We start from the raw sequence: 13031 nt of genomic DNA, 5'->3' as shown, positions 1-13031 counted from the left end.
TGCAAGACTGTGGAATAGATTTGGTTGTCAGGGTTGGGAGATCGAATGACTCAATGGACAAAGAATGTCATCATGCGCCTGAGATGAACTTCCCTTACGCAATGCCAGATGAGCTTTCATGACCAGGAGTTCCCACCATGAATCCAGCACTTCCAGCAATAACACCTACTGCTTACGATCTGTTCCTGGAAGTCATCCCACTAAAACAGGTGTGGTATTTATCTCAGTTCAAAATACCAACTTAAGTGTCAGTTCCTGGAGGAAAAGGAATAGGGAGGTTTATTTTGAAGTGAGGGGGAAGGAGAACTTCCTAAAAATGCTATTTACAAACATAATCTTCCAATGACAGGAAATAGAAACAGAAAGCACCTCTTGTTGACCTAAGCAAGAAGTGGTTAACCTCATTCTAACAACTGTCAAAAGACCTTAGTTGCCCTGTCACTTTGACTGAAACGCTGAGTTTATGTTCTTCAAACCCTCAGCTAGAATTTCCAGGATGCACCAGCCTCAGGGACAATAATGCCCATGTGACAACCAGAAAGTGGTAGAGGTTTGGAAACAAGACAGACCAGGGTTTGAAAATTGACTCTGACACTTGATTTTAGTGAGCTTTCGTGTGTCCTTAGTGAGAAAATCTAGGAAATAGTGCTTTCTCCTCAGATAATTAAATGAGATAAGAATAAGAACAGCAAATACTTACTGAGTGCTAATTTTGTGCTAGGCACTGATTTAATGTGCTTTCAAAATGTGTCAACCACTTACAACAACATTATAAGGCACATACTATTATTACTTCTGTTTTACACATCCAGATACCGAGACACAAAGAGTTAAATTATTTGCCCAAGGCCCTCAGCCTATAAATGGCAGGATTTAAATCCAGGTGCTATTGCTTCTCAGTCCTCAGTCTTCACACCTATAAGTGCCTAAAACAGAAAGATATGGAACACTTCCAAATTCACTCTATAATGCCAGTATCACCCTGATAACAGAACCAGAGAAGAACATTAAGAAAACTACAAACCAATATCCTTGATGAATACAGATGCAAAAATCCTCAATAAAATTTTAGTAAACTGTTATTGTATGTCCTGCTTAGCCTCAGTGTGTGTAGAGGGTAATTTTTCCTATGTTCTTCCACAGAGGGGGCCAGGTCAAGGGCAACTTTGGGGTGTTTGAGAGAGGCACAGTCTTAGAAACCTTATTATCATCTACTTTTGGGGGACCTGGAATGCCAATAAAGAGATAGGATAAAAGTTCTCTCTCCCTTCCTCCCCCGATACTCCTGCACTCCTTCCCTCATTCCTTTGTTCAGTATCTCAGTTTTCCAGGTGCTCTACCACGTACTTTACATGAGTTACACAGAGTAAATGAGCTCCAGAAGGCAACTGTTATGGGTAAGTGAAAAGAGGTCATATTATACTATGGGCTTCAGAGCACTTTAAAAACAGAGATATGAAAACAAAGGGAAAAGAACATATAGAGATAGATGGATAGATAGATAGATAGATAGATAGATAGATAGATAGATAGATAGAGAGACAGACAGACCGACTGACCCAAGGGGGTATTTTTGGATCTGGGAATGCCTCACTCTGCTGAAGAGGCTTTGTCAACCCAGCCATCCTTAAAAAGGACCCATCTGCACCAAGGAAGAGTTTCTGTCCTAACCATGTTCCTGTTTTGGCCAGATTCCCTAGTTCTGAAGGTGAAAGTAAGCATAGGCTCTTTCCCCTATAAAGTAATTTTATTGCCATAATGAAACACCCAGACCCAGTGTGGAGGACGGAAGGGTCTCAGACCAATAGAACAGAGGATTGATTGTTGTCAGGATTCCCAGGACAAGGCAAGTGATGAGAGGGAATTTCCCCCAAGATCAGTGTTGTGGTTTGCATCTGAAATGAATGCTAAAGACTCAGGTTGTTGAAGGTTTGGTCTCTGATGCAACAATATTCAAAGCTGGGGCTTTGGAAAGTGATTCAATCATGATGTCACTAACCTCATCAATGGATTAATCCATTGATGAGTTCTAGCTGAATGGGCTATTAAGAGGTGAGGCCTAGGCAGAATAAGTAGGTCACTAGGGGCCTAACATTGAAGGGTACATCTTGTCCCAAACCCCTCACTTGTTCTTTCTCCCTACTTTCCTGATTCCATGAGGTAAGCAGATCTGCTCCACAACACCCTCTCCGCCATAATGATCTGGCTCAACACAAGCCCATAGAATGGAGCCAGCTGACCATGGACTAAAATCTCTGAAACCTTGAGCCAAAATAAAGCTTTCCTCTTTTAAGTCGTTTTGTCTCCCATATTTTGCCACTGCAACAGAAAGCTAACACAATCTGAAAGTTCCCAAGTAGTTCTTGGTTGGAACCCCTAATTAGGGAAGGGCCAGTAGTCCACTTGGAAATACTAGATTTGTTCATCATAGCATGGACTAGAGGGAATGTCCTACTCCTCAGAATGTCCATCAGAAAGATGAGAGGATCCTTTAAATGGAACTCATTGAGTGGTGTCATGGGTATGTTGAGAATAACATGGCATTCAGCGGGAGGTTGAACCCAAATACATAACACATCAAGCTTCTCACATTTTTCACTTAAAACCTCTTTTATGTCCTACATATCATTCACACTCTCATTTTTTTATTGGTTGTTCAAAACATTACATAGTTCTTGATATATCATATTTCACACTTTGATTCAAGTGGGTTATGAACTCCCATTTTTACCCCGTATACAGATTGCAGAGTCACATCAGTTACACTTCCACTGATTTACATCACACTCTCATTTTTAAAAATCTCTTTTATAATACAGGCCCTATAAGCTTCAGCTAGCCTAGTGGCCATAAAGGTCTCATTGTACAGCAGCATGTACAATGATTTTCACCAAGATCTCATGAAATAAATTTGTAAATTATGGTCCAGGATTTGACAGATCTTCATCTGTGAAAGTCAAGAAATAAAATATAAACTGAAGCAAGAGAGGTGGAGATTCTTTTTTTATTGTGTTGAATTACACAGATCTTCACACAGCAATCCAAACCCCAATACATGACAAATTATTCACGCTGTTACATAATCCAAAAGCAAAATATCTGAACCACAACCCTAGCCCTAAGATGACTCCTCAAAACAATGATTCTTTGAGAAATAAAAAGTTAAAATAAAAATAATATAAAAATAGAATTAACAGATCAGAAAGTGAGAAAAAGGTATATTTAGTAAAAAATGACTTAATAAAAGCAAGCATTCAAGATCTTATTAAATTAAGAAGTTATGCACAAACTATTTTTGAAAAATGAACACTGAGTTTCATGTATTTTAAAATAACTAAAATCAGATATGAATTCATTAGGACTTATTTCCCTTAACTACTTATGTAAATGGACCTTTTCTGAGAACTGTACCATAATCTTTTTTTTTGGGGGGGGTGGTACAGGGGATTGAACTCAGGGGCACTTGACCACTGAGCCACATCCCCACCTCTATTTTGTATTTTATTTAGAGACAGGGTCTCACTGAGTTGCTTAACACCTCACTTATGCTGAGGCTGGCTTTGAACTCACGACCCTCCTGCCTCAGCCTCCCAAGCCACTGGGATTACAGGTGTGTGCCTCTGAGCGCAGCATACCATAATCTTAACGTAACATAGTATTTTTTGAAATTTTGATGACTTCTTAAAGGTAATACCAAAATAACATATTGATAAATGGTAGTTCCAAAAACATCAAGAACATTTATAAGTGCATGTAATTTAAGCCTGCTTTGTCCGCTTCTAAAGGTGGAATGCTTATTAGAATATATGCTTTTAATTGACTAGAATTCTTTTTTAATTTATTTTTTCAATATTTTATTTTTTAGTTGTAGTTGGACACAATCTTTGTTTTGTGTATATCCTTTGTGTATTTTAGCATAATTTTACCTTTAAAACAAATTTTGCACAATATGCTCAACTAAGAAGTTGAACAGTGGCTTTTTTTTAAAAAAAAAAAAAAAAGGTAAGCATATACCTAAGACTTAGTTTCATGCCATTATCATCTAACTACTGGGGGAAAAAAAACCCTGAATTACAATAACCCATCTCAGCAAAATTTTCCAATTCAAATTAGAAGGGCTTCAGTTTACAAATATCTTTTAAAAGGGTAATATTAATGCAATTCACATCAGAATATCCAGTTAATACAATTAACAACAAACCACAATTTTGTTATATATTAGAACTTTCTACTGGTCTTTCAATTCCTTCAGCCTTCTGATTGCAGACCTGACCTTGACGGCAGATGTGGTGTTGTAGGTGCAGGCACCACCAACCACTGTTTTCATGCAGAAACCACAGTGTCCGATTCCCCACAGCCCGTCTCTTCATCTTGGATTTGCTACAGAATGAACAAGTGTACTTGGTGTGCTGGCTGATTTCAATTTTCCTCACCATTTTCCGGAGGGAGGCACCATAATGGGTCCCATATTTACCCACGATTCTGACTTTCTTGATGCGTTTAGCCATGTCGCATGACTAAGGCCTGAGCCCGGAAAGGACGATATCTTTATTTTATTTATTTATTTTTATGTGATACTGAAGAGCGAACCCAGAATCTTGCATGTGCTAGGCAAGTACTCGACCACTAAGCCACAACCCCAGCTCCAACTGACTAGAATTCTGAGATGAGTTAAATGAGTTTTGTTTTTGTTTTGGGAGTTTCTTTTTCTACTTAATTTTGTTTTCCTAACAAACCAATTTTTGTGGTCATGATGAGAAAAGAAAACCTAGCTCTCTCTGTATCTTGTAAAAACTAAAAGAATTTTAGTATATTGTCTTTGTTCATTTGAGATACTATAACAAAATACCTAATACCAGGCATCTTCTAAACATAACAAATTTACTTCTCACAGTTCTGGAGGCCAGGAAGTTCAAGGCCAAGGCACAAACTGATTTGGAAACTGGTTAAGGGCCCTCTTCTTGGTTTGTAGATGATACCACCTCACTGCATCCTCATTTGTGGTGGAAGGGAGAAATGAGCTCCCTTGGGCCTAATTTTCTAGAATACTGATCCCATTCATGAGGGCTCTACCCTCATGACCTAATCACCTCCCCAAAAGCCCCACTTCCTAATACTTTCACCTTCCAGGGTAAGATTTCAACATTTGAGGACATACAAACATTCAGACCATACCAAGTATGACAGAAGAAGATGCCTAGGTTATAATATGAATAAAAAACGAAGATTTCCATTTTTCAGACCCCATTTTCTCTGGGTCTGTGCCCATGAAAACAAATGGGCTTTTAATAACCCTTCCTCCCATCTGCTTCCTCTTCCTGCTCCCCCCAACTATGTAAGCATTTCATAAAGGCACCCTACTAATTAATTTAAAGTCTGGTTTTTGGCAGACCTTTCTGTGGAACCTATTTACTTAATGTAGTTCTTTTGGAGAAATGCTTGAGAAAGATTTTGATCTTCATCTAAATTTATTAAGAATTGCTAAGGGTGAAAAAAGGAAGGGATGGGAACAGAACAGTTTAAACCACAATCCAAAGAAACTGCCTCCTCTTACAAATTTATCATAGAAATTCAACCATTAAAACAAAATGTGAATTTTTCCAGAAATAATTCTCTTTTCCTACATTTTAAGAGTACTTCATATAAATCAAGCCTAACATTAAAAACAACAATAACAACAAAATCAGATTTGCCAAAAGGAGAAAATCGGGTTGACAATTGTTTCCTACAGGATTTATCAGGTTATTCCCCCAATTAGCAACTTCTGTTGTATATAAAATTTAAGAGGAAGGAAGGGAGAAAGGAAGGGAAAGAAAGAAGGAAGAAGGAAGAGGGAAGATAAGCTTTTCAAGAACACATTCACTGACAAAAATAAAGAATAGCTGAGAAAGCATCTTGACCTTTTTGTCAGAATCCTAACATGTGCTTTGCAAATGGAAAAGTACCTGCTACAACAAAACACAATGTTCCAGGTGACAAGAAAATGTGAGCCCCAAACAGCAAACATTTTAATCAATAATTCTTACCTGGGCAAAAAAGAATGAATACAGGGTTTGATATAAAGGGGATTAGACACCAGTAACTCAATAGAGACAACAAAGATCATTGTTCATTTCTCCAAGGATGTGTAGTTGTCTTGAGCAAGCTCTTCGTGATCCTCCTGCAGCCTTCATCATTTTCCCCTGTGAAATGTGAGACATCACATACTCCATCACTACAATCAACACAGTCAAGGAGAAAAAGATTATTTCATACTATCCTTCTTGACATTTAGCTTTTCTCAGACTATGCCAATGAAAACAAATGAGGTCTTTTGTTTTCTGAGCCTCTTTCCCCAAGATTCCCAGTGCAGAATAACACCTGTGTGACCTTGGACAAGTTATTTGACCTCTTTGTAAAATATCAGGATGACAATACTTGGAGTATCTACCTTCTAGTATTATTGTGAGCGTTGTTACTAGTTGTGTGTGGGTAGCAAATGCTCAGAACAAACAAAATAATTGTTGAACTGTCCAACATATTCCAATCAACTGTATTCTACAAAGAAATCATTATTGAGCACAGAGGAGGTTAAGTATGGAACTTGGGGGTGTTCCAAACTCCCCATCCTCAAGAGACTCACAATCTATTGTAGAGATTCTCAATCCTAAATGTGCATCAGAATCTCCGAGAGACCTTAAAAAAATACCAGTGTTAGGCACCACCTATACAGACTCAAATTAAATTGTTCTAGAGTGAGTGAGGCCCAGGCACTAAAATTTTTCAAAGTATTCCCGGTGATTCTAATGCTCATTCTTCAACTGCTGACCCATAAGTTTGCTGCTGATTTGGGTGGGTAGCCACTGCCTGTGTGGTCTGTTAGTCTCTGACAGGACCGAAAGCTCCTAGGATGAAGAAAGTTGCACCATTATCCATTGCTTCAATCCTCACAAATCACCAAATCCCTCAGAAACTGGTGACCAAGTCAGAGAGAGAGAGAGCCCTGAACAGTGGCATGGCTCAGCAGTGAAGGCGGAATTGCTTTCAGCTTGATTTCACAGAGGTGTTTGGGCCCCTATGAAAGAAAGTCAAATGGCCCCTACCCAGTGGAGACAGGTGAGATTAGATGCCATACCAGCTACTGTCTTAGGAACTAGAGGCAATGAGCTATGACAGGATCAGAAACCAGTACTTCAATTTATTTGTGTCCTTTATCTTTTCTTGATGTATTTCCTTTTTGTTATTCTTCAATTTTCCAAAAAGTTCAGGGATACAATTCTTCCTAGTGTCTGAGGAAATCCAGGCCCAAGTTCCTCACTGACCGGCTGGAGGCATTACAAGAAACTTCAATCTCTCTCTCCCTGGGGGCAAGCCACAGGGTGGAATTTGGAATCACAGGTGGGCAAATGCTCACAGGGATAGAGTCCAGTGGGCCAGACCTAGTGCAATCTGCTAAGTCTCCCCTTCCTGCACAGAAGGCAGAGGGCCTGACTTCATAGGGATCAGGAGTGTTACAGAGATGGCCTTGTAAGCCTATCTCCAAAAATGGATTCTCAGAAAGTGCACCAGACATGGGTAGTTAGTTCACACATTGGTAAGGGATATGGAATAGAGGCAATCATGCCCTCCCTGTCCAAGAGAACTAGGGATAACCTGAAGAGTTCAGAGTTTTTATTGTTGTTGTTGTCATTTTTGTAGTAAAATTCACCATTTTAAAGTATACAAGGGATAATCTGTTTTATGTCAAAAGTACAAGTCCCAAAACATCCAGAATAAGGAGGAAACAGATGTATTCCAATGTCTTCTACCCATTTCTTCCCTCTATCCTCTTTCTACCTGGCCAGATAGTTGGACTCATCATTCTGGATTTAAGAATCCTTCATTTTTTTGTGGTTAAGAATCCACTTTTAGGTTTCCCTGAGATCTTGAAAGCCAGGAGAGGAAAAGCTGACTGACAGTGAAAGAGCTGATATGGAGAAGGGACAGGACAGACATTTATGCTGCAATCAGGAGAGTCCTCGAGGAAGGTATCGACCGGATATGTGCCATATGCATCCTCTCTGGGATCTCGCTTCCCAACCCACAGGAGTGACGCTAGCTGTGCTATTGTGTCTACTTAACCTTGCTTGTTTGGATATTCCCAGTTTCACAGTGCTGCTCATATAAATGCCCTGTTTGCTTAAGACTAGCCAGAGTCACCCAGGTTTTTCACAAGAACCTCCCTAACATGACGACGCTCCAGGATCCTGCCTCACTAGGAATCCATAGCTCAAAAAGTGAAATGGATAACTATGAATGTAATGCATTCCACTACTGTCATGTAAGAAATAAATTTTAAAAATACAAAAAAAAAGTGGAGTTAGTAAAAGGATAGAATGGGTAGTTTCCGGAAAACACTCATGAGCATATTCCAAACCCCAGGGGGGTGGTGACTCCTGATTTGTAGGAAATCCATTTTCCAAGACAGAATTTATAGATTTTTTGTTTTACCTCTTCTGAGTCCCCTCATATCAGTGTCCACTCCAGCTGGTTCAGGCTTTAGGTAACTTGATGTTACCCATGTTGAAATTCAAAGCAATTTGGCATTTTGTAATTATGTGGGCTATGTTCTGTGCAACAACCTAATAAAAGCCTAGATGACTGTTTTCATGACCAGAGATTAAGTGGCCTAGAATCCTTTAATCTACAAAGCAGAACGTTCTAATGTAGACAATTACTGAGCTGTCCTCCACATTCCTCTGTGATAAAGATGAGGAGACCTGGCCAGCCCTGGGGCAAGGTGAATTGTGACCTGAAGCAAAAAATGATCCCTTAAAGCAGACTTTCAGGAGCCTAACTATAGTGAAAATCTAGTAGGTTATCCCATACTCCTTTATTGTTTAAAAAGACTCAAATTATTTTGATGTGGCTGGAGTGAGAAATATATAACACAATAGGATCTTACTGGGAGACATCCGAGGGCAGTGTATGAAAACCCTGCTTGGGTATCAAAGGGCTCTTATTTATATACCTGCTGTCTTTCTTCCCAGAGTTCTCCTATCACACACTCTAGCTTTGTAATGGTTAAGAGGATGGTCTCTGAAGCCAGACTTACCAAGTTCATATTGTCAGTTCCACCATTCACTAGATATGACACCTTGAGCAAGGTACCTAAATCTCTCAGTGCCTCAGTTTCCCTCTGTAAAACAGAACTAATAATAGTACCCATCTCATATGGTTGTTGTGAGAAGTAACTATCAATTCATTTAATACATGTGAAGTGTATGGACCCATTCTTGGGATTTAGGACGCATCTGATAAGGAAAAACTGAGACTTTGGTCAGCAGGATGGCAGAAGAGGAGTTCCCCAGCTTCACTCCCATCCACAGAAATAAGCTTTCAACTATCCGCAGGCAAGAATACCATTCTAAAAGTTAGAGCCATTATTATTCTGGGCCTGGTTCAGAAAGGAAAATATAAGAGAATACCTAAGAAATGATGAACAGCCCACAATGCGGCCAACTACTTTGCCACATATCTGAATTGAAATATGAGATAGAGTTACCTTATTTGACATTCACTTTTAAGAAAGTTTACTAAGTAACCACCACAGTGGAGGACCAGATGATGTGAGAATAATGGCAGATGAGGGTGGCAAGACAGGTTCTTGTTTGGGACACACAGCCAGTATGTCCAATTGAAAAGTTAAATGGGATTCCCTGTGTTGCACAAAATGCTAAATTTAAAGTGGCAAGAGATACAGTCCTGGATATCATGAAGGTTTCATTCTAATAGAAGGGACTGATTTAAAACAATAATAAAAAACTGTGTTGCACTTAATGAAAGATAAGTGCAGGGTATTATAAGGGAGGGAGTGTCATAGAAAGTGATGAGAGCTGAAGGACAAACAGAAGTTACCCAGGCAGAGGCGGGAAGAATTCCAGATGGAGAAAGCAACAGTGCAAAGGCCCCTGGTTCAAGGAAAGGGACTGGTTAAAGGAGCTGAAAGAAGCCCAAGGGTCTTTAGATAAAGACAGCAGGCGGGATAGGAGGCAAGAGAGCTGGCAGATATATGTACCATCATTCTTTACTGAGTTTTACTGGGTGAACGAAGAACATGGCCCTTAGGTCTCCTCCACATTTTCTGTCCACAACATTTTTTAGTTACTTCATTGTAGAAAACTTCAATTTTTTTCACAAAAGGATAATAAGTACTGAAGCTTCTTACTTACTTATGACAGCAGTTAAAAATATATCTCTTCATGCAGTGGGTATTTTGTTGGAGAGCAGACTGGTCTTTCAAGGTTATCATTTATTTCAAAGGTAGAATCTTCCTATAAAACACATCCAGCAATTGTACTGCCACAATGTAATACAGATCAATAATACCCAGATGTGTAGTTTTTGTGTGAGCATCCCATACATTCCAAATCTGTGGTGTTCATTGTATGTGTGGGTATGTAGCTTCCCTCCCTCCTTCCTTTCTTTCCTTCCTTTCCTCCCTCCTTCTTTTCTTTCTTCCTTCTTTCATTCTTTTTTCCATTCCTTCCTTTCTTTTTTTCTTCATTTTAAAGAGAGTCCTTTACTGGGAAAGGTTGTGAATTAAGGTAAAACCAATAACTTCACAAAGAGGAAGTAATCCACTACTCTCATCGTTACAGTAATCAATATCCACCTGTAAATGTCATCCCATAAATTTAGTACATGCCAGTATTTAACAAGCCAAGGTGAATAATTCAACTATATATGGCATGGTTATATCCAGACACCAAGTGTACTGCTAACCTTTCATTTGTATTCTTTTGCATTGTTAAAGGTGGCTTAGTTGTAGGTATGTGGTACACATAAAGTCCTGGATATATCTACCAATGGATCAGAATACTCCTAACACCCACATGTAAGTCAAACAGCCAAAATCGCCTTATTAAATTTTAGAAAAAACTCTCTTCAGTCTTACATGGACCACACACACACCCCATACTCTTCTCTGGACTGGGTTTCCAAGTGTAGAGGAAACGTGCTACAGACAAGTTAGACCATCTTCTCTCAGTCCTTTAAAAGGACCCCTTCACCGGACCTCCACTCCATGAAAGGTGTGCACCAAAGTAGCTGCCACTCATTCCTCAGATCTCAGCTCCTCCCTTTTTCCTCCCTGGCTCTTAACTACTCACATCCCCTGCTGCACACTCTCAGGTCACCTTGTACTCTCCATGGTAAATGTCACAGTTTTACATTTATTCCTGTAGTTACTTGATTAATGTGTGCTTCCCTCACTAGACTGAAAGCTCCAGTTCCCTTATTACTTTGTCAATAAAGATTTAGTTTCATTGGAACTCCTAACCTTGTTCACATGCTGCTGAGCTCTGTGGGATGTAAGAAGACTGCATACCCTTTCATGGATCTTCTTCCATGTGGGCTGAGAACCAGGATGGAACCTGCTCAACAGAGTAAACAGAGTGAAGTATTATACAGCTACTAAAAATGACACTGTCTTGGCTGGGGATGTGGCTCAAGTGGTAGTGCGCTCGCCTGGCATGTGCGAGGCACTGGGTTCAATCCTCAACACCACATAAAAATAAAAATAAAGATATTGTGTCCACCTAAATCTTTAAAAAGAAACATTATTTAAAAAAAAAGACACTGTCTTAAGAGTACATAACAAACACGGGTTGATACTAAAAATTTAATCATAAGAAAAACAGCAACATGCAAAATGGTATACATAGTGTAATTTCTTTTTTTAAATTTTTTTTAGTTATACATGGACATAATACCTTTCCTTCCTTCCTCCCTCCCTCCCTCCCTCCCTCCCTTCCTTCCTTCCTCTTCCTTCCTTCTTTCCTTCTTTATTTATTTTTATGTGCTACTAAGGATTGAAACCAGTGCCTCCCCCAGCCTCTCTCTCTTTCTGAGAGGATTGAAAATAGTGCCTCACACGTGCTAGACAAGTGCTCCTTCACTGAGCTACAATCACAGTCTAACATGGTATAATTTCAATACCTTTATAAAACTTACACATAAGAAAATAACTAGGGAGCAGGAACAACCAATATATTTTTAAAAAATGGTTGTATGTGAATGTGGGGCTAGGAGAAATGAATTCTTTTCTTCTTCAGACTTTGCTGTGTTTTTCAGATAGTTCTCTAAAGAACAAATCCTGCTTTTACATTTAAATTTTCAATCCCTCAATTTTTCATATAAAATTTAAGCCCTTATTTTCTACCACAAGGATTTCATTTTGTATCTCATTTAATTTAGACTACCTGGACCCCAAACTTAACCACAGACCTGATAGTGTCTTTCAGTTCTTCAACACGGAGCATTTTTGCCCATCCATTGGCATTCACCAAGACCTCTGCCTACAACACCACCACCTCCCAATCCCTATCCCTACTCTTATTAACTCTTAACTATACTTCTGGGCTCAGTTCTTTTGCTGACTTCCCAAAGAGTCTCACCTGAGCCGTCTTTTGTAGAGGAGGTCAGCTGACCTATTATATGCACTTAGAGTTCCATTTCCCAATACCACATTCATAGCACTTCTACCAGTGAACATTTTGTTATTATCTGGTTAATGTCTTTCTCCACTCCTAAGACTGATATTGGAATGAGACTCTGGTTAATAGCTCATCCCAGGAATAGTATGTATCAAATACCATAGTAAGTATTTAAAGAATATTGCTTGGTGGTGAATTCATTCATTCATTCATTCACTCACTCATATTTGGGAGGGAGTAGATACCAAATCCTAAATTCTGTGGTCAAACTAAACTAAAAGTGTATATAGCAATTTGATTATGAAAAGCATAGATACTGTTTCCTAAAAATGCCTAAAGAATTTCAGCAATTTAGATGCAAGCATTCTCTACTGTTATTTATGACAAACATTGGAAATGGTGGGAGCATTTGGGAATACAGTTATTATAACCACTAAGCTAATAACTCCTGTACAGTTGCCCTTCTGCATAGCTCCAGGTCCATCCAGCTTCTGATCACAAGTCTCTCTGTAACAAGCATGTCCCACTGGTTTCCAGGGAAACAAGACCAAGAGTAGAAATGACTCTACTCCAAAC

General features: G+C 39.2%; 1 protein-coding gene and 1 pseudogene across 2 annotated transcripts in view; both read right to left on the bottom strand.

The window, feature by feature from the left end:
* Nucleotides 1-4124: 4124 nt before the first annotated feature.
* On the bottom strand, nt 4125-4865 carry LOC308643069 (large ribosomal subunit protein eL43-like; annotated as a pseudogene). The gene has a single exon. The product of its transcript is annotated as a large ribosomal subunit protein eL43-like (transcript).
* SPATA6L (spermatogenesis associated 6 like) overlaps nt 4236-13031 on the bottom strand; it is a 50126-nt gene continuing 41330 nt past the window's right edge. The window contains exons 11-14 of the mRNA XM_081282702.1: nt 11300-11393; nt 10191-10292; nt 6027-6182; nt 4236-4380 (exon numbers count right to left, since the gene is read on the bottom strand). Coding sequence (XP_081138828.1) covers nt 10203-10292; nt 11300-11393 — 184 coding nt within the window. The 3' untranslated portion in view covers nt 4236-4380; nt 6027-6182; nt 10191-10202. The remainder of the gene's footprint in view (nt 4381-6026; nt 6183-10190; nt 10293-11299; nt 11394-13031) is intronic.

The sequence above is a fragment of the Spermophilus citellus genome, assembly GCF_964194105.1.
Source record: "Spermophilus citellus genome assembly, chromosome: 2".
Classification (NCBI taxonomy): domain Eukaryota; kingdom Metazoa; phylum Chordata; class Mammalia; order Rodentia; family Sciuridae; genus Spermophilus; species Spermophilus citellus.
Note: the sequence above shows the minus strand (reverse complement) of the source record. Positions and strands in the feature narration are given on the sequence as shown.